General features: G+C 43.2%; 1 protein-coding gene across 1 annotated transcript in view; it reads right to left on the bottom strand.

Annotated features, from left to right (window-relative positions):
- The window catches only part of dazap2 (DAZ associated protein 2), a 35,846-nt gene extending 14,732 nt beyond the window's left edge, over nt 1-21,114 (bottom strand). Inside the window, exons 1-2 of the mRNA XM_060821017.1 lie at nt 21,000-21,114; nt 1,348-1,469 (exon numbers count right to left, since the gene is read on the bottom strand). Of these exons, the coding sequence (XP_060677000.1) occupies nt 1,348-1,469; nt 21,000-21,012 (135 nt within the window). The 5' untranslated portion in view covers nt 21,013-21,114. The remainder of the gene's footprint in view (nt 1-1,347; nt 1,470-20,999) is intronic.
- Nucleotides 21,115-22,635: the final 1,521 nt, after the last annotated feature.

Genomic DNA, 22,635 nt, shown 5'->3' with positions numbered 1-22,635 from the left:
GCCCAGAGCCGAAAGGTTCACTCTCTCTGGTATAACTGACAACAAATATATCAACTGTCTCTGGACAAGTTAGTGGGGGGAAAGAAAAGAGAGAGAGTGTGAGGGAGCATCTGGTCTGTGCTATAGAATACACACACTCGATTCCGAAATTTCTGCTTATTGTGGGATTTATTGAGATAGATGGAATGTTGATGCAACAGAGTTGGGAAGCAGTTGGCGAGATTGTATGATTAGCTGAGATTCCCTACAATATGAAAACAGGCCCTTTGGCCCAACAAGTCCACACCGACCTCCGAAGAGCAACCCACCCAGACCCATTTCCCTCTGACTAATGCACCTAACACTATGGGCAATTTAGAATGACCAATTCACCTGACCTGCACATCTTTGGACTGTGGGAGGAAACCCACGCAGACACAGGGAGAATGTGCAAACTCCACACAGACAATTGCCCGAGGCTGGAATTGAACCTGGGACCCTGGTGCTGTGAGGCACCACTGAGCCACCGTGCCACCCCCAAATGGCAACATTGATAATTGTTGGTAACAGCGACGAGAGTGGGATCCTGAGTTCTGAGAAAATATGTGGCTTGCTAGGACTGCAACAGGGAGGGGCTGGGATATGGGTGTACTTATAAAGGTGAGGTGCAAAGTATAGAAAGGTGAGGGAAAAGAGGCAAGAGAAAAAAGGAGAAACAGCATGATTATTGTTCAGGAATACGAGGTAACGGAGCACCTAAGGAGAAATGGAGACTGGGACAGCACAGGCGAAGGGTCTGGGAGACACTATGGTGTGAAATTCTATATAGAAATCACACACAAAGTTGCGCTCATTGATGTTCATCACATTCTACTGGCTCAATTGACTTGTGCTAATTACAAAACATTACTATCATTTTCACAGACCAATTCACCTCAACTCCCACTCATTGCCATATCTTACTCAGTAGTAAAGCACCCCTCTTCACCTCAGATACTTACTTTTTTTTTAAACTGGCTGGGAGAAAAGGAAAGTGTCCTCAACAATTCACTGGTAAAAATCGCAAAAGTCCTTCGAGCCTCATCAGGGAGAGATGGCCGGTGGGAGGTTTAACCGGAGAGTACCTCAGGTGAGGGGCAAAGTTGAAAAGGAAAGTCCTTCTTCATGGTAACCTCACCAGTGCATGAACTGAACCCACATGGTTACTGTCACTCTGCATTACAAACCAACTGTCTGAGCTACCAACTCCCATTCACTGTACTACTGCTGAATGACAAACACCTGATAAGTTGTGACGCTTTCAAAGGCCACTGCAAAGTGCTTTATTTCTTTAAGAGGAATAAAGTTGATGCAAACTAGCTGACTCACCTCGGCATAAGATGGAGGAGCTTCGGTGTAAGGTGGTGCCTGGGGAACTTGAGCAGTGGGGAATTGGTTTGGCGGAGCCATATTCGGCTGTGTAGGATAAGCTTGTTGCTGAGGATATGCCCCTAAAATGGGAAGATTACACACAAGACATTCAGTTCGGAGCACTATGATTTGAGACTTAAAATGCAATAATCGATGGCTTATCAACCACCAGCCAACCGATTCACTGTTGGCATAGCCTGTATACAGTAGGAACACCGATGGCAGAATCTTATTTATTTTTGCAGCTTGGTCTTAAGCTAGTGTACTTTGGAGCAATTTTTGCCACTGGGCCTAGCAAGATTTCTCACTGTATCTTACCAACTCACCTTATTAACTATTTACCCTGCCACAATGGAACTCCTCTCATCCAATTCCATTCCCATCGTACCATGTGCCCAGACAAACGTTGGTAGTCCAGAGTTGCATCCAATCTGTTGTTACGCCATGGCACAGCAGCCACAAAGTCAGGCTCCTCAAGGCACATAGCTGGCACAGCCGATGTTCCCTCGCACATTAAACTCCATTCTGTCACCCTTGTGGCAGCTCAACCACCATGCCACACACTTTGGTATTTGCACAGGTACATCCCATCAGAAAACCCTCAAAGTCAATGCCACCTTGTCCCCAGTGCCAACCGTAGACCCACAGTTTAATCATTTATATTGGGGAATGATAATCACCTACACGCAAGTAATCAGACAGACAATTCCAAACACGAGCTTTTACGCTCAAAACCAACAGATGCTGAACTTCATCCCTACAATGCAAACCGAATGCTGGGATCATGACCAAGGCCTATTTTGCACTCCACGATAATCTGCTGCACCCAGCTCTCATCTGCGTGAACGGGACGTCAATAAGGCCCTTCACGGTTTGTAATAGCCAATGCTGCCGAGCTCTGACATGCAGAAGGAGAATTTCCTCCTCCCCAGTATCCTTATGCTCGTCCTTGGAAGGCTGCTCTAATTCTCCCAGTTCCTCAGCATCTGTCACATCACCTCACTGCCTGCTCCAATTGTGTAGAGCACAGCTGGCCAGAATGATACGATCCAGACTACATTGGAGCACCCTCTCCCCGCCTCAACCAACTCCTCTAGAGACTGGCACAAGCAGCAGAACCACATCCTCAGCAGCCCCATGCTCTGCTCCATCACGGCCCAGGTCAAAGCATGGGCAATATTAAACCTGCGCTTTGCATCAGTCAGGGGGACTGTTCTATGATAGCAGGCACATGGCAGTGGGAACACAGACCACTTGACATTCATGGAATGGAACCCCTTCCTGTTGATAAATTCCAGTGTTGTGATACAGCTCTCTCAGTGCCAGGTGGGTGATTAGTTAAATTAGAGGCCCAATGTAATGTTCTTACAATACCAGTTCAAATCCCAGCAAGGTACCCAGTGAAACTTAGACTCAATTGAATTGTCTGGGATTAAACAATTTTGGAATTGAAAGCTAGTCTCAGTAATGTTCACCATGAAACTATCAATTTTCATAAGAACTCGTCTGGTTCATTAATAACCTTCAGGAAGGCAATCTGCTGTCCTTTTACCTAATCTGGCCCAGAAGGGGCTCCAGCCCATAACTGCCTAGCAAATCATTAATTCAGTTCAAGGGCATTTAGGGCTGGGCTACAACTGCTGGCCTTGCCAGTGACGCCCACATCTCAAAAGAATTTTTAAAAAGCTATTCTAACCACTGAATACCAACCCCAGTAACTGCATTATGGCTTAGGTTCCATGGTCAGTGGCTAAATGCCAACACTCACCACAGCCCTTGAAGAAAGCTCCCCACATAGATGAAGACATCACTTTGACGTGGATTTGCATTTACTCAATGTTAGATTTAAGCTAACACTAAGACATGCAAATAATGAAATAGTAATGTATGATGGAACAGTGAATAATCAGCAGTCAAAAGAGCAGAACATCATGTACCAGGGAGATATTTACTTACCTTACAGTACAGTATGTACTATAGTGTAAATAAAAAAAAACACAAATTTTGCTGAAACCTACCAGTGTCAGACTATAGTCACTGGTAGGTAAAGTATACCTTCTTAACATAGACCAGGGTACAAATTAGATTAGATTAGATTCCCTTCAGTTTGGAAACAGGCCTTTCGGCCCAACAAGTCACACCGACCCTCCAAAGGAATAACCCACCTCTCCCCCTGACTAATGCACCTAACAAAACTATGGACAATTTAGCATCGCCAATTCAACCTGACTGCACATAGTTGGACTGTGGGAGGAAACCAGAGCACCCAGAGGAAACCCACGCAGACACAGGGAGAATGTGCAAACTCTACACAGACAGTTGCCCAAGGCTGGAATCGAACCTGAGACCCTGGCGCTGTAAGGCAGCAGTGCTAACCACTGAGCCACCGTGCCATCCCAAGGAGACATTCCAATGTCCAATAGGATCCAAATGTGAACCATACAAATCAATGGGAATACTGTGGCATTTAGCAGCAATGATGTTATCAAGCAGGGTAAGCAACAAATCACATTGAGAGTATTCTCAGCCAGTAAACCAAGAAACAAAAACAAAAAGAAAAAGAAAAATGTTTTTAAAATGTCTGTACACTTCTGAGTTCCATTTTCACAGCTCGTGAAATAAATGACCGAAGCATATACATGGACTCAAGTTAAAATACGAACCAAACTTTAAAAATATGAACGTTATCATTCTGGAGATATTTGACATTGTACATATGTAAATTAGTCCTTCAGGGTCAGTTAGCCTGTTTAGCAGTAATTATGAACTTAGTGTGCTGAAAATCAAACTCCTACTATTCTCAAAGGCATCACAAAAGTTTAATTCTTTTGGCGAACTACACAAGTTCCCCACTTTACCTGTCAAATAGACCCAGGTTAACCGAAAACATAGACAAAACTTCTGTACTTAACTGTATTTTGCAAATAAAATATGTTGTAACCATAGGGGAAAAACTACGAATGGTCAACATAGAACTCTCCTACTTTAAACTCTAATACGCTTTTAAAACATCCCACCTACCCACAGATATACACATACATACAAACAAACAAACAAACAAGGGTGTCATGACTGGAGAGAAACAAAATATTGGGGAAACAGCTGAATATCACTAGTCCTCAGGATTCAATGAGGTATTCATTTCATTTCCCAAGTTGCTCAGTTCTCTGATCTTTTCCTTTGAGCTCTGAGACTTCTTCACAAGATGTACAAAGCAACTGAGTTATGAATTATGAAGTCTCTGATGCATTGGTTAGAAGTTACACAGTTTACTGCACCTAGTGGGATAAAATGAACTGACTTTCTTCAGGAGGGAGCAAGATGCAAAAAAAAGAGGAGACAAAGACTTCCAATATCGTTCACCCCATCATTCAGGTACTCAAATAGTTCCGGAGAAGGGTCAGCAGACTCGAAATGTGAACCTTATTTCTCTCCATAGATGCTCTCAGACCTGCTGCATTTCACCAACGTTTTTGGTTTTTGTTTCAGCTCTTCAGCATCCGCAGTTCTTAGTTTTAATTTGACCAACGATATAGTTGCGGTTGGCCTTTAATTTGTGGAGATGTGACCAGTTCCAGATGTCAATCAGCAACCTGTTGCCAGCCAAATCTCACTTTGTAGGCAGCTCCCTGGAGCCAAGCCATCTCCTGTTACAGCATCCTCTAGTGCAGGACTTACAATGAGATTCAGTGACTTGCTTTTTTGAAGTAAAGCATCTCTCTCTCCTTCCTCAGTCCAATTCACGATCAAGAAGTAAACTAAAATGATATGGTCTTTACATTAGTAAACTGTAACAGCATTCTTATTCAACAAAGTGCAACATTCCCCACAATCTTTGGAGCAAAACTAATAACCTAAAAATGGAAGTTCTCATTCAGTTTTATTCAAGCCAGCTCTAAAAAGAGATGGAGTCATGTTGCAGCTGTACAGGAAGTTGGTGAGGCCACTTTTGGAGTACTGCATACAATTCTAGTTGCCCTGCTGTACAAAAGGATATTATTAAATTGGGAAGGATGCAACAAAAAAAGATTTACCAGAATGTTACTGGGACTGGAGGGTTTGAGTTGTAAGGGGAGGCTGGAACATTTTTCACTGGAGTATAGGAGGTTGAGGAGTGACCTTATAAAAAGGTTTATAAAAATCACAAGGGGCATAGATACGGTGAATAACAATGATTTTTCCCTTGGGTAGGGGAGTCCAAAACTAGAGGGTACAGGTTTAAGGCAAGAGGAAAAAGATTTAAAAAGGGACCTGGGGCAGCTTTTTCACAGAGGGTGGTTCGTATGTGGAATGAACTGCCAGAGGAAATGGTATATGCAGGTAACAGTTCTAATTTTTAAAAGACATTTGGACAGGAAAAGTTGACAGGGATATGGCCAAACAAAGGCAAATGGGATGAATTTAGTTTGGGAAACCTGGTTAGTATGGACAAGTTGGGCTGAAGGGTCTGTTTTCACTCTGTATGAGTCTATGAAAGGAGAAGGAACCTTATAGAGGAGTGTAAGATTGAAGGGCATGGAGAGGTGAATAGAAAGAAGCTGTTCCCCTTAGTTGAAGGGTCAGTAACAAAGGGGCGTAATTTTAAAAAGGTGAGAGGCAGGAGGTTGAGGGTATTTGAGAAAACATTTTTTCACCTGGAGGCTGACAGGAGTCTGGAATACGATACCTAGAGGAGCAGTATAGATGAGCAACCTCATAACCTTTAAAAAGAAAAAGGTATGTGGATGAGCATTTGAAACTGTATAACATTCAAAGCTATGGGCCTAGTACAGGATAATGGGAGCAGAGTAGATGTAGAGTTGCTTTGAGTCAGTGCAGACTTAATGGCATTTAGTACTGTACAATTCTATGATTTACCATCTGTGTCAGCTGCAAACCTGGAGAAAATGCAATAAATCACTGACAGCAACTTCCACATTTACAGATGCCAGAGTTCCTGTCAGCTTCAATGATGGTGACCACTGGTACTTTCACCATCATTACTCCAACAAAATTCTGCCATTTTAGTCCAGAACTCAATGCGTGGAACAGATTTGCTGTACCATTGCCCTCCAGTATTCGCCACTTGTCAAGCTCAGGTGATAGTTTTAGTACACACCTCCTAGCAGCACTCAAACAAACATTCTCTAAACACTATCAGTCTTGTACAGTATTCATGTTTTCCAATGGCTCGGCAAACACTAACAGGCCATCACAAGCTATGAATCACGTTTATCATGTAAATTTACTACAGAGTAAGATTGACACATTTTACTAGGTTTATGTAAACTAACAATTTCTCACTAGTGCTTCCAAAACATCTCAGAACACTAACATTTCACTGATAACATAAGAAAAATTCTGTTCATGAAATCACATATTCATGTCTCAAATCTACTGCCTGAAGGATAGATATTCATTTAAAAGCTCTCGGTTCAAAATTCAAAACAGCCTTTTTCTGCTGAGCTTGTGTACCAGTTACTTTCCATCACATGTTTTCCACTGGGAGCAACCCTTCAGTAAACATACACTCTCCTACAGCATGACTCTATTGCAATACAACAACCATATATTTATATAGTGCTTTTAATACAGATTAAAAATGTCCCAAGGAGGTTCACAGGAGCACTACACAAACAAACATGATACCAAGTCACAACCTATTCTGTCAGATGAATAAAAGCTTGGTCAAAGAGGTAGGTTTTAAGAAATAGGTCTCAAAAGGAGGAAAGCAAGGTAGAACAATTGTAAGTGGGAATGCACAAGAGGCCAGAATTACAGTATAGCTACCTGGAAGCTGTACGGGGTTGGAGGAGATTACAGAGATATGGAGTACTAAGACCACCGAGGGATTCGAAAGGAAGAGCTGAAAAATTTAAAATCAAGATGTTACCTGACTGGGAGGCAATGAAAGTCAGCAAGCACAGGGCTGATTAGTGGAATGAGACTTCCTTTCAATTAAGGCACGAGCAGCAAAGTTTTGGAAGAGCTCCAAAGTGTGGGAGACCAGCCAGGAGTGAGGGAACAGGAGCAGGAAAAGAAGACACTGAGTGATTCTCTGGTTACGAGAATAAGAATGGAAACAGGTGAGCGCAGTCTCCTCGCCCCACTCTCACCCTCACCCCACCCTCCAGCTGGATGACAGTGGAAAGGGGCTGGAGGAGGATGGTGTGGTCACTGCGTCAAAAGCTGCAGACAGCTCAAGGAGACTGGGGAAGGGGGGGGGGGTGGGAGGGGGGAGGTTTACCACAGTCAGACAGGTAGACAGAAGTCACATGATATCCTTTCATAGTCCAATTTGAAATAGCTTTATTTGAAATTACATGCTTTCGGAGCACTGCTCCTTCATCAGGTGAAGAAGCAGCAGTCCGAGAGCTTGTGATTTCAAAGAAACCTCTTGAGCTATGACCTGGTGTTGTGTGAACTCTGATTTTGACCACCTCAGTCCAACCCGGCACCTCCACGTCTCAGTCACATAGGACCAATAGAGCCAACAGCCACTTGAAGTTTTTTTTAAATATCTTTGAACAATACAAATCACCAACACCAGAAACAAGTTATAAAATACCAAAACTGTTTTCAGAAATCATCCCACCACAATGCTATGGGAAATAGCACTAGTTAAAAGGTAAACCAGATACAAATTTTATTGAAAATTGCTTTTATGCCAGAATACTTAAATTTTCTTCAAAATTTATTGACATTGACATTACTGGAAATAAAACATATTTTATTGCTTCTTACATTAAAAAAAAACCTTTGTTTTTCTTGCTGACTGTTTAACATTGCAAGTCTCTTCCTCTGCTGTCCTTAATGTTTATCTGGATTTTTGATGTCCTGAATGTGGGGGCTTAAGACTGGGGAGTCAATTACAAGCTGTGGCCACTAGATGGAGGCGATAAACTCACTGTTTGGTGCCGCACACAAAATGGATCACTTTCTGAAGTAAAATGCTGTGTACCATTTTGAGCCGTATGCAACATTCCCAGATCAGGTACAGCATGAAGGAACACGCAGAGCAAAGCTTCCTTTCCTTTGCATCAGTGGATGAAGATCCTTAACGCACCATAAAACTAATCCAATTAAATAAATAACCAGTGTAGCATTTTGCTATACATAGAACACAAAGAAAATCAGAGTATAAAAAGAGCACTTGCTGCTCCCAGTATGATGAGTCGAATTCTCACAGAACCTGAGTGGCATAGAATCAAATAATAGCAATAAAGGAGAAGAAGGTGGCATTTGTGCTCCAAAATGAAATAACACATGCCTTGTTTCACACAGCAAACTTCACAGCCAGTCTAAAAACCAACATTTCATATTTTTCCATTTAGTTTGGATTGAATCCTAGGTCACAAACTTAAAAAGACAGACTGCCTGCAAATCCAATGCACCTATATTCCCTCTATTCCTAAAGCCTCCTTCAAAATGATATGCTGCCTGGCCTGCTGTGCTTTGACCAGCAACACATTTGCAGCTGCCATCTCCCTTTTATACCAGAAATTCTCTCTTATCAAGGTCTTTTAAACCTGTGGCTTATCAAGACCCAAAACACTGCAGTCATATTTAAACAACTTCTTCTAGCACCTTACTCATCAAATGTAAAAAAGACTCACTATATGAAAGGCCATCTTTACTTTCAGAACTCTTCAGTCTCTCTTGACTTGTGCCCATAATACCATAAACACGGTTCTCATTTTCTTCCTGTGTTTTCAATGTTTAAAAATCAAGAAGCATCATCTTCTACTCCAACTCAGTATTTTGGAAAAGCTCAGCATTGCAAACTCTTCACTTCCCTTCGGATTGCAAGTTCTGTAGGTGTTATGGCACAAGACTTGTTCCAAATTGTTGTGAATTTGACTGCAGAGAGATTTTGCTATATTACGGCATAGTGGCCTTCTTTCACTTTTGGGAAATAGGTGGTGATCTCCAGTCATCTGATGGCACAGCCAAGATCAGGAATTCAGTGGTTAAACAACTACAGATGCAAACATACATCCCACTGTTCAGTGACTTGTTACACCAAAAGTATAGGCTTGAATAAGAGTAGCTGACATATTTAGCAATCAGGGAAAAAAAATGTTTAAAAGTTCCCAGAGGCTAATGGTTGAACACAACACGAGAAGTTGCCTAGATACCTACCCACCAAAAGCAGGACAAATCCAACTCAGCTAATTAGAACTTTAATAGCCTACACCAAATAATTAAAGTCATAGAAGGAGCACTATCATATTGTACTTGGTCAATGACCAGCTCATCGATGCTCAGTTTGTATGCCAACAGAGCCGCTCAATTCCAGACCTCATTACAGTCTTGTCAGAAAACATGGGCAGAAGACTAGAATCCTAGGTGTGACGCGAAAGTGATTGCCCTGGATATCAAGACAGCATTTGGATGACTATGGCACCAAGCAGCCCAACTAACATTGAACTTTCCTGATGAAGGGCTTTTGCCCGAAACGTCGATTTTCCTGCTCCTCGGATGCTGCGTGACATGCTGTGCTTTCCCTACTCAAATCTTGACAACTAATATTGAAGTCAATGGAAATCAGGAGAAAATTCTCAGCGAGCTCATATCTAGCACAAAGGAAGACAATCGTAATTGTTGGAAGCCAACTCATTTGGGCCAAAGGGTAACACTGCAGCCATGACTCAAAGTGGCCCAGCAGGCTCAAATATCTTCTGTTACTTCAGCAATAAACTTCTGGAGAAGAGTCACTGAATCTGAACATTAACTCTGTTTTCTCTCCAGATGCTGCCAGACCTGCTGGGTCTTTCCAGCAATTTCTGTTCATGTTTAAGCATGAATGTTCCTGTTAGTGTGAAGGGCAAGTGGCAGGAATAGAGAACACTGGATAACTGGAGATATTGAAGCTCTGGTCAAGAAAAAGGAGGTTCACAATAGGTATAATCAGCTGGGATCAAGAGAATCCCTGAAGGGGTATAGTGGGTGTAAGAGTATACCTAAGGTGGAAATCAGGATGGAAAAAAAAGGGGACATTAATCTTAGCTGCCAAAACTATCTAAAGAGATTCTACAAGTATATTAGGGGCAAGAGTAACTAGGGAGTTAACAGGGCCCCTTAAAAAAAAAATCAACAAGGCCATCTATGTGTGGAAACACAGGAGGTAACTGAGATCCTAAATGAATATTGTCTGTCAATATTTATGGACGTGAAGGAACTCCAGTAATAAATAGTGATGTCTTGAAAAGAATCCACATTACAGAAGAGAAGGTGTTAGAGGTTTTAAAATGAATAAAAAAGGTGGATAAACCTCCAGGTCCTGATCAAGTATATCCCAGGACGTTGTGGGAAGCTCCAGAAGAAATTGTTGGGCCTCTTGCTGAAATATTCACATCATCAATAGCTTTGGGTGAGGTGGCAGAAAAGTGTAAGGGGGCTAATGTTGTGTGACTATTTTTAAAAGTCTGCAAAAGGAACTATAGATTCAAAGTTCGGGAGAAGATTTGTAGCTCGGGTGCTCGTTGTTGTGGTTCTGTTCGCCGAGCTGGGAATTTGTGTTGCAGACGTTTCGTCCCCTGTCTAGGTGACATCCTCAGTGCTTGGGAGCCTCCTGTGAAGCGCTTCTGTGATCTTTCCTCCGGCATTTATAGTGGTTTGTCTCTGCCACTTCCGGTTGTCAGTTCCAGCTGTCCGTTGCAGTGGCTGGTATATTGGGTCCAGGTCGATGTGCTTATTGATTGAATCTGTGGATGAGTGCCATGCCTCTAGGAATTCCCTGGCTGTTCTCTGTTTGGCTTGTCCTATAATAGTTGTCCCAGTCGAATTCATGTTGCTTGTCATCTGTGTGTGTGGCTACTAAGGATAGCTGGTCGTGTCGTTTCGTGGCTAGTTGGTGTTCATGGATGCGGATCGTTAGCTGTCATCCTGTTTGTCCTATGTAGTGTTTTGTGCAGTCCTTGCATGGGATTTTGTACACTACATTGGTTTTGCTCATGCTGGGTATCGGGTCCTTCGTTCTGGTGAGTTGTTGTCTGAGTGGCTGTTAGTTTGTGTGCTGTTATGAGTCCTAGTGGTCGCAGTAGTCTGGCTGTCAGTTCAGAAATGCTCTTGATGTATGGTAGTGTGGCTTGTCTTTTGGGTTGCGGCATGTCCTCATTCCGTTGTCTTTCCCTCATGAAATTGCGGGGATATCCGTTTTTGGCGAATACATTGTATAGGTGTTCTTCTTCCTCTTTTTGCAGTTCTGGTGTACTGCAGTATGTTGTGGCCCTTTTGAATAGTGTCTTGATGCAACTTCTTTTGTGTGTGTTGGGGTGGTTGCTTTCGTAGTTCAGGACTTGGTCTGTGAGTGTGGCTTTCCTGTATACCTCTGTGGTGAATTCTCCGTTCGGTGTTCTCTGTACCATCACGTCTAGGAATGGGAGTTGGTTGTCCTTTTCTTCCTCTCTAGTGAATCGGATTCCTGTGAGTGTGGCACATTCATGAGTGTGAGTGTGACAAATCAATGGCACACCCATGGGCTCACCCATCTCTGGACTCATAGCAGAAGCGGTAATGCAAAGATTAGAACAAACAGTCTTACTGCAAATTCAACCCAAACTCTGGGTCAGATATGTGGATGACACCTTTGTAATCATTAAAAACACAGAAATAGAGAACACACACCGGATCATCAACGCCACACTCACAATGTATTCGCCAAAAACGGATACCCGCGCAATTTCATCAACAGATGCCGAAGGGAAAGACAACGGAACGAGGACATGCCGCAACCCAAAAGACAAGCCACACTAGCATACATCAGGAGCATTTCTGAACTGACAGCCAGATTACTGTGACCACTAGGATTCATAACAGCACACAAACCAACAGCCACTCTCAGACAACAACTCACTAGAACGAAGGACCCAATACCCAGCATGAGCAAAACCAATGTAGTGTACAAAATCCCATGCAAGGACTGCACAAAACACTACATAGGACAAACAGGAAGACAGCTAACGGTCCACATCCATGAACACCAACTAGCCACGAAACGACATGACCAGCTATCCTTAGTAGCCACACACGCAGATGACAAGCAACATGAATTCGACTGGGACAACACTACTATTATAGGACAAGCCAAACAGAGAACAGCTAGGGAATTCCTCGAGTCATGGCACTCATCCACAGGTTCAATCAATAAGCACATCGACCTGGACCCAATATACTGCAGTGGACAGCTGGAACTGACAACCGGAAGCGGCAGATTCAAACCATTAATAATGCCGGAGGAAAGATCACAGAAGCGCTTCACAGGAGGCTCCCAAGCACTGAGGATGTCACCTAGACAGGGGACGAAACGTCTGCAACACAAATTCCCAGCTCGGCGAACAGAACCACAAGAACTATAGATTGGTGAGCCTGACATCAGTAGTGGGTAAGTTGTTGGAGGGGATTCAGACAGGTCTACGTGCATTTGGAAAGAGATAAATCAGCATAGCTCTGTGCTTTGAAAATAGTGTCTCACAAACTTAACTGATAGGAAGGAAATGGTCTAATGCTATTAGTGCTGGACTCTTAATCTAGACACAAGTAATATTCTGGGGACCTGGGTTTGAATCCTGTCCTGTCAGATGGTGGAATTTGAATTCAATAAAAATCTGAAATTAGCAGCTAATGATGTTCATGAACCCATTGGAAAAACCCATCTAGTCAACTAATGTCCTTTAGAGAAGGAAATTGCCTAGCTTACCTGGTCTGGCCTATATGTGACTTCAGACCCACAGAAATGTGATTGACTCTTAACTGTCCACTGGGGTAATTAGGGACAGGCAACAAATGCTGTCCCAGCCAGTGATGTCTTCATCCCATGAAAGAATTTTAGATTAGATTAGATTGCCTACTGTCCGGAAACAGGCCAGTTGGCCCAACAAGTCACATACCAGCTCTCCAAAGAATAACCCACCCAGACCCATTTCCCTCTGACTAATGCACCTAACACTATGGGCAATTTAACATGACCAATTCACCTGACCTGCACATCTTTGGATTGTGGGAGGAAACTGGAGTACCCAGAGGAAACCCACAAAGACAGGGATAGAATGTGCAAACTCCGCACAACCAGTTGCCATAGTCTTTCAATTTAAAAACTGAGTTTTTTTGAAGAGGTGACTAAGAAGACAGATGAAGGCAGAGCAGTAGAAGTTGTCTACATGAACTTTAACAAGGTTCTACATGGTAAACTAGATGGTAAAGTAAGATCACATGGGATCAAGGAAGAGTAGCTAACTGGATACAAAATTGGCTTGATGGTAGGAAACAGAGGACAGTGGGCAGCACGGTGGCACAGTGATTAGCACTGCTGCCTCACAGCACCAGAGACCCGGGTTCAATTCCCGCCTCAGGCGACTGACTGTGTGGAGTTTGCACATTCTCCCCGTGTCTGTGTGGGTTTCCTCCCACAGTCCAAAGATATGCGGGTCAGGTGAATTGGCCATGCTAAATTGCCCGTAGTGTTAGGTAAGGGGTAAATGTAGGGGTATGGGTAGTGCTTCGGTGTGGACTTGTTGGGCCGAAGGGCATGTTTCCACACTGTAAGTAACCTAATCTAATCAAAAAAAGAGGAACGCTGGTCCAGTGTTGTTGTTCAAAATGGAGTCCTGTGACCACCGATGTGCTGCAAGGATCGGTACTGGGTCCACTGTTCTTCGTCATTTATATAAACAATTTGGATGAAAATATAGGAGGCAAGGTTAGTAAATTTGCTGATGACACCAAAATTGGTGGTAGAGTGGATAGTGAAGAAAGGTACCCAAGAATACAACAGAACCTCTCCCAACTGGCCCAAAGAGTCAAGGAGTGGCAGATGGTGTTTAATTTAGATAAATGCATTCTACTAAGACAAACCAAGGCTGAATTTATATACTTAATGGTGAGACCCTGGCGAGTGTTGTCGAACAGAGACTTCGGGGTTCAGGTTCCTTGAAAGTGGTGTCACAGGTCGTCAGGTTGGGAAAGCCATTTGACACGCTTGCCTTCATCAGTCAGAGCACTGAGTACAGGAATTGGGATATCACGTCACAGTTGTACAAGATATTGGTAAGGCCACATTTGGAGTACTGTGTACAATTCTGGTTGTCCAGTGTTAGGAAGGAAGCAATTAAATTGGATCGGTGCAAAAAAAAAGATTTACAAGGATATTGCCAAGACTGGAGGGTTTGGGTTATCAAGGAAAGGCTGAATAGGCTGGAACTTTTTCTCACTGGAGCATAAGAAGCTGTGGGGGTGACTTATAGAGGTTTATATGCCCCTCTTATCTATGAGGGGCATAGATAAGATGAATAGCCAAGGGCTTTTCCCCTGGGGACAGGGGGATGCTAAACTAGGCAACATACATTTAAAGTGAGAGGGGAAAGATTTAAAAGGGACCTGAGGGGCAACTTTTTCACAGAGGGTGGCGCATGTATAGAACGAACTGCCAGAGGTGGTGGTGGAGGAGAGTCCAATTAACATTTAAAAGACATTTGGACAGGTGCATAAAAAGGAAAGGTTTAGAAGGATATGGACACAGGCAAATGAGATTAGTTCAACTTACGAAACTTGGTCAGCATGGACAAGATGGGCCAAAGGGCCTGTTTCCGTGCTGTTTGATTCTAATAACTTTTCCTGTTTGCTGTTGATGACAATGACATACTTAGTGTCTGAATTTTGTGACAATAATAAAAAGGGGTAAACTGTCAGCTTTTGCTGTAATTACTCATCTGAAACTGCCACTAACATCTGGAACATGCGCACTCATTGCAAAATGTAGAAAACCAGAAGATGCTGTCAGGAGAATCTTCACTTTTCCATTGGATGCACTGAAGTCTTCCCAGAAGATGGATTACTGGGCTAATGGTAGGCGACTTGGTAGTGTGGATGAGCGACTTGGTGTCCATGTACACAGATCTCTGAAAGTTGCCACCCAGGTAAATAGAGCTGTGAAGAAGGCATATGGTGTACTGGGCTTTATTGGTAGAGGAATTGAGTTCCAGAGTCCTGAGGTCATGTTGCAGTTGTATAAGACTCTGGTGCGGCCTCATCTGGAGTATTGTGTGCAGTTTTGGTCGCCATACTATAGGAAGGATGTGGAGGCATTGGAACAAGTGCAGAGGAGGAATACCAGGATGTTGCCTGGCATGGTAGGAAGATCGTATGAGGAAAGGCTGAGACACTTGGGGCTGTTCTCATTGGAGAAAAGAAGGTTTAGGGGAGATTTGATAGAGGTGTACAAGATGATTAGGGGTTTAGATAGGGTAGACACTGAGAACCTTTTTCTGTTAATGGAGTCAGCTGTTACTAGGGGACACAGCTTTAAATTAAGGGGTGGTAGGTATAGGACAGATGTTAGGGGTAGATTCTTTACTCAGCGGGTTGAGAGTTCATGGAATGCCCTGCCAGTAGCAGTGGTGAACTCTCCCTCTTTATGGTCATTTAAGCGGGCATTGGATAAGCATATGGAGGTTATTGGGCTAGTGTAGGTTAGGTAGACTTTGGTCGGCGCAACATCAAGGGCCGAAGGGCCTGTACTGTGCTGTATTTTTTCTATGTTCTATGTTCTATGTTAATACAAATCAAGTAGAAATTGTTGAACAGATATGAACTTCCCCATGAACTGTGATTGGGCTTTTAATGGCAGACTGCATTCATAATTACTTTTCATTAGACTCTCTGGTCCTGTGAACATTTTTTTAAAATTATGGAATGTTAAATTTCTCCAAACTTGTGCAGGAAATTTCACATTTTAAAATGGGCTCCCCCAAAAAACATAAATTTAGTTTTACTGATCGAAATAAAACCGTGAAGGAATTAAGTGATTTTTACTTCCTTTTTTGCAGTCTGGTGAGAATACTTCAATGTGATTGTTTGCTTATCTTGGTTTGACATTTATCATTAGATGAAAATCCCATTTCCTTGGTACTAGATCCAAAGTGATGTCAGGAAAAGTGAATTTCATGCCACAGAGGTCACTGGACCTTTCTGACAGCTTTTAAGTTCACTGACAAGCTCAGTTATTTCACCACTGAAATAGTCCATGCCTACATAGAACATAGAACATAGAAGGATACAGCGCAGTACAGGCCCTTCGGCCCTCGATGTTGCGCCGACCGAGTCCTACCTAACCTATACTAGCCCAATAACTTCCAAATGCCTATCCAATGCCTGCTTAAATGAACATAAAGAAGGAGAGTTCACCACAGATACGGGCAGGGCATTCCATGAACTCACAACCCGCTGTGTGAAGAATCTACCCCTAACATCTGTCCTATACCTACCACCCCTTAATTTAAAGCTATGTCCCCTAGTAACACCTGACTCCATTAGCGGTAAAAGGTTCTCAGTGTCGACCCTATCTAAACCCCTAATCATCTTATACACTTCTATCAGATCTCCCCTAAACCTTCTCTTCTCCAATGAGAACAGCCCCAAGTGCCTCAGCCTTTCCTCATACGATCTTCCTACCATTCCAGGCAACATCCTGATAAACCTCCTCTGCACTCGTTCTAAAGCTTCCACATCCTTCCTATAGTATGGCGACCAAAACTGCACACAATACTCCAGATGAGGCCTCACCAGAGTCTTATACAACTGCAACATGACCTCAGGACTCCGGAACTCAATTCCTCTGCCAATAAAGCCCAGTACACCATATGCCTTCCTCACAGCACTATTTACCTGGGTGGCAACTTTCAGAGATCTGTGTACATAGACACCAAGATCCCTCTGCTCATCTACACTACCAAGTAGCCTACCATTAGCCCAGTAATCCATCATCTTGTTATTCCTACCAAAGTGAACGACTTCGCACTTAGCTACATTGAATTCCATTTGCCACATTTCCGCCCAGCTCTGCAACTTATCTATATCCCGCTGTAACCTACCACTTCCTTCCTCACTATCCACAACTCCACCGACTTTCGTGTCATCCGCAAACTTGCTTACCCAGCTTTCAAGTCCTTCCTCTAGATCATTTATAAAGATAACAAAAAGCAATGGTCCCAAAACAGATCCTTGTTGTACACCGCTAGTAACTGCGCTCCAAGATGAACATAATCCATCAACTACTACCCTCTGTCTCCTTCCAGCCAGCCAATTCCTAATCCAAACCTCTAATGTATCCTCAATGCCATACCTCCGAAGTTTTAGCATTAGCCTACCATGGGGAACCTTATCGAACGCCTTACTAAAATCCATATACACAACATCTACTGCTTTACCCTCATCCACTTCCTTAGTCACCTTCTCAAAGAACTCAATAAGGTTTGTGAGGCACGACCTGCCCTTCACAAAACCATGCTGGCTATCCCTGATCACGTTATTCCTACCCAGATGTTCATAAATCTTATCCCTTACCATTCTCTCTAAGACTTTGCCCACCACTGAAGTCAGACTCACTGGCCTATAGTTACTAGGGCTATCCCTACTCCCTTTCTTGAACAATGGGACCACATTCGCTATCCTCCAGTCCTCTGGTACTATTCCCGTTGACAATGACGACATAAAAATCCAGGCCAATGGCTCTGCTATCTCCTCCCTAGCTTCCCATATATGTGGAGAATAGTCAGTCGTGGCAAATAACATTATGCCACACAAGTGTCAGGGGATGGTCACCTCCAACAAAATGGAATCTAATCATCCCCCTTTGATGTTCAATGGCATTAGCATTAATCAGTGCCACCAACATTCAAGACATTGGATACCATCCATGACAAAGCAGTCAAAACTGCAGTGTGTACTGCCACAACTGTTTTGAATGGGCAAGAATGGAATAAAGTGTGGAAAAAAGTGAGGTTATCCACTTTGGTAGGAAGTACAGATGCGCAGAGTATTTCTTAAATGGTAAGAGGTTGGAAAGTGTAAGTGTACAAAGTGACAAGGTTTTCCTTGTCAAGACGTCACAACATGAAAATTCAGTAAGTTTTTAGGAAGTCTATTAGAATGTTAGGCTTTATCGCAAGAAGATTTATAATACAGGAGTAGTGAATTCTTGCTTAAATTGTATAGGAGCTTGGTTAGACTGCACCTGGAGTAGTGTGTGCAGTTTTGGTCTCATCTCAGGAAGGATATTATTGCCTCATAGGGAGTGGAATGAAGGCTCACTAGACTAGTTCCTGTGATGGCAGAACTGTTGTCTGAAGGAAGATTGGGCAAACTGAGCCTGTATTCTCTATTGTTTCGAAGAATGAGGGATTACCTCATTGAAACTTACAAAATACTTAAAAAGAATAAACAGAGTAGGTGAAAGCAAGACATTTTATCAGATTGGTGAATCCAGAAACAGGGAGAACAACTTAAAAAAAAGGAGGGATGCCATTTAGGACCAAGATGAGGACAATGTGTTTACTCAGAGGGTTGCGAATTGTCAGAATTTTCTATCCCAGCAGGCTGTGGAAGCTCAGTCCTCAAGCATATTTAAAGTAGAGGTTTGATAGATTTGTGTTTATGGGGGTAGTGGAAGTAAAAGGCATTGAAGTGTTCAATCAGCAATCTTTTAAATGATGGAACCAGGTCTAAAACCAGGGAGCACAGTTTAAAAATAATGGGGATACTACATAGGTCTGAAAAATGTTATTTTATAGAGAAATTTTATTATTCAGAGGATTGTGAATCCTTAGAATTCTCTGCCAAAGAGAAGCTCTGTCTTAGAGTATGGTTAAAAGGGAAAGATTGATTTCTGATTACCAAAGATGTAAATAATTCTGAGAGTAAGGTGGGTAAAAACACTTGAAATGTTTGATTGTATTACATGGTAGGGCAGGCTCAATGAATTGAATGGCCTACTCCTGTTTTTAAAAGGCAACTAAGATAGGGAAATAAATCGACGTTCACCTTCCAGGGTTTAATAATCTTAAACGTGAAACAATTGCTTGAGGAATCCAGGGCATAAATCAGATCCAATGGTGCAGAATTGTGGTAGACATTATCCAGAAACTGTTCTCCATTTCAACCTGTAAAAACCATCAAGTAGAATGAAGCGACAATAATCAAGACTTCACTTACAGATTTAGGTGATCGTAAATCACACTATAATGACAGATGCCTCTACTTGCTGTAGATAATAAGATTGTTTTTCTTAAAAACATCAGCAGCCAGGCAGAGTGGTTATCCACAAGGGACACACACAAAGTTTCAGGCAGTGAAATCTCAATATTATAAACAACACATTTTCTGAGATTAATTAGCTTCATTTTAAACCAGTCTAAAAAGTGTAGAGAGAGGACATTCCCATTCAGTACAAGATGCACTGAGCAAAACCTTGAGCACCACCTGGCTTGTAAATCTGACATTTTATCAACATCACAATTATCAGTCAACAACTTGTATTTATCATAGTGCTTTGAAGCGTCACAAGGTACTTAGTAGGAGCACTGCGCCAAGTGTTGACACCGAGCTAATGCTGCTTTGATACATTATCATCCACATCCATCAAAGTTTTACTTGCACAACCACTAATATCATTTATTGTATCCGTTGCTCCCGATGCGGTCTCCTCTACATTGGGGAGACTGGACACCTCCTAGCAGAGCGATTTAGGGAACATCTCTGGAACACTCACACCAATCAACCACACCACCCCGTGGCCCAACACTTCAACTCCCCTTCCCACTCTGCCGAGGACATGCAGGTCCTGGGCCTCCTTCATCGCCCCTCTCTCACCACCAGACGCCTGGAGGAAGAACACCTCAACTTCCGCCTCGGAACACTTCAACCCCAGGGCATCAATGTGGACTTCAACAGTTTCCTCATTTCCCCTTCCCCCACCTCACCCTAGTTTCAAACTTCCAGCTCAGCACTGTCCCCATGACTTGTCCGGACCTGCCCTACCTGCCTAGCTCCTTTTCCACCTATCCACTCCACCCTCTCCTCCCTGACCAATCACCTTCATCCCCTCCCCCACTCACCCATTGTACTCGCTGCTACTTTCTCCCCTCCCCCACCCCCCTCTCGCTTATCTCTCCACGCTTCAGGCTCACTGCCTTTATTCCTGATGAAGGGCTTTTGCCCGAAACGTCGATTTCGCTGCTCGTTGGATGCTGCCTGAACTGCTGTGCTCTTCCAGCACCACTGATCCAGAATCTGGTTTCCAGCATCTGCAGTCATTTACCTCTAAGCTTTTAAACGGTCCACCCCAGTGAGCATTCATGGCGCGGTTCACTGTTTGTTGAAAGCTGCACAGAATTCAGAGCAAAAAAAGGTCGGGCTCCCAACGCAGTCACGGCCATGTATCCAATAACAACTGTGTGCGTGTGGACATTAACATGGCTGTGATGGCCTAACCCTAACAATAGAGGGAGATATTGGAAAATACGTCTCCAACGGGCAAAAGGAGATAAACACAAATTTTCCTCAAGGTTGAGAAAACATGCAATAACATTCCTATCAATTGTTACTAGTTTCAAGAATAAATTAGAAACAATTCGCAGAGTTTTTGTATAAATCTGGGCTGGCCTCTTACTTCGATCAAGGATATTTACTCAGGAGAAAATCGAAACTGAAGCCTGGCTAATGATCCCTGTTGGATTAGGTGACCACTCTCACCGCTGCCCCCAAGTTAAACAGTCGCACTTCGGCTAGGATTCACAAAATCGCTGTAAATCACCAGACTCTCCTCGGTTTTAACCCGGACAAAAGCCCAGCTTTACCTTTTTTACTCATGCTGAATGCAGTGCAGGCTGTCGATTCCCAGTTTCTCCAAGCTCCGACTGGTTTCGTTCAAGCAGTTGACTCACTGCTTCGCACTCACTTCCTTATTCTGGTTCTGCAACGGCGCCACCCGTCACTCCTAGGAAACGAACCTCGATCCTTAAAGGGAAATTGTCCTTGTTGAACACGGGCACCATTTTAAATAAAGACCTTTGGACAGCTCTTTCAAGCCATTGTTTTATTGAAGTTAGACTGATCGGGGCGGGGGACTTAAGCGAGGATTGTGGTTCTGATCGTGGCAGAAAAAAAACAGTTCTGAGAAAAAGTCACTGGACCCGAAACATTAATTTTGATTTCTCTCCACAGATGCTCAGACCTTTTTCCGGCAATTCCTATTTTTTTTGGTGCTGGGCATGGATTTTCTGTAAGAAAGCAAACGTGAATAGAGAGGATAGCAGGAGAGGGTAATGCCCATTACAGTCTAAAGGTCTATCCAGTTATTGACTGCTGGTATTTAGCCTCAGCAGCCTTTCAGCTCAGATGCGAAACTAAGTCTTCTCATTCTCACAAGGGGAGACAACACCCTACTATCGCTGTGCCAGTAACCCAGGAGCTCAGCTAATGTTCTGGGCTTGAATCCCACCATGGAATTTGAATTCGATTTTTTTAAGGATCTACTGATGTCCATGAAACCATTGTCACCGCTGGGAAAAACCCAGCTGGTTTGCTAATGTCCTTCAAAGGAAACTGCCATCCTCACCTGGTGTGTGACTTCAGACCCAAGGCAATGTGGTTGATTCTTAACTGTCCTCTGAAATGGCCCAACAAGCCACTCAGTTATATCAATCGTGGCAAAGTCTCAACAAAGAAATCAAACTGGACAGTCCACCTGGCAGAGACAACAAAAATCATGTCAACCCTGCAATGTCCTCTTAACTGAGTCCTCTTGGTTGCCTGTGTTTACTGTCATGTGTCTATCTACAAGATGCACTGCAGAAATCCACCAAGGCTCCTTAGACAGCACCTTCCAAACCCATGACCATTTCCACTGGAAGGACAAGGACATCAGATACATGAGAACACCATCCCTTGCAAGTTCTCCTCCAAGCCCCTCACCATCCTGATTTGGAAATATAATCGCTGTTCCTTCAGTGTCGCTGGGTCAAAATCCTGGAATTCCCTCCCTCAGGGCAACCCACAGCACATGGACTGCAGTGGTTCAAGATGGCAGCTCACCCCCACCTTCTCAAAGGGCAACTAGTCACGGGTATATAAATGCTGGGCCAGCCAGCAATGCCAATGTCCCACAAGTGAATAAAAAAGGACGTAAAAGATTGCTTGACATTTTTTAAGAAAAGCAAAAGTTTTTCTTGGGCTTTCTTGGTGCCAATATCTGTCCCTGAAACAATACCACTAAAATGTCATTATCTCATTGCCAAATAGAGAGCTCCTCCATACAGCAATTTGTTCTCACATTACAACAGTGACAACTCTTCAAAAATATATCATTGGCCATAAAATGCATTGGGACGCCCTGAGATTATGAGATGTACCCATATAGAAATGGAGGTTCTTATCACCATGTAATCAATACATTCACTTGGGCCAGGAATGGGGAGCTTTTGCCACCTGTGA

Source organism: Hemiscyllium ocellatum, chromosome X (assembly GCF_020745735.1).
Source record: "Hemiscyllium ocellatum isolate sHemOce1 chromosome X, sHemOce1.pat.X.cur, whole genome shotgun sequence".
Taxonomy (NCBI): Eukaryota; Metazoa; Chordata; class Chondrichthyes; order Orectolobiformes; family Hemiscylliidae; genus Hemiscyllium; species Hemiscyllium ocellatum.
The sequence above is the reverse complement of the archived record's forward strand: the minus strand, read 5'-3'. Positions and strand labels throughout refer to the sequence as shown.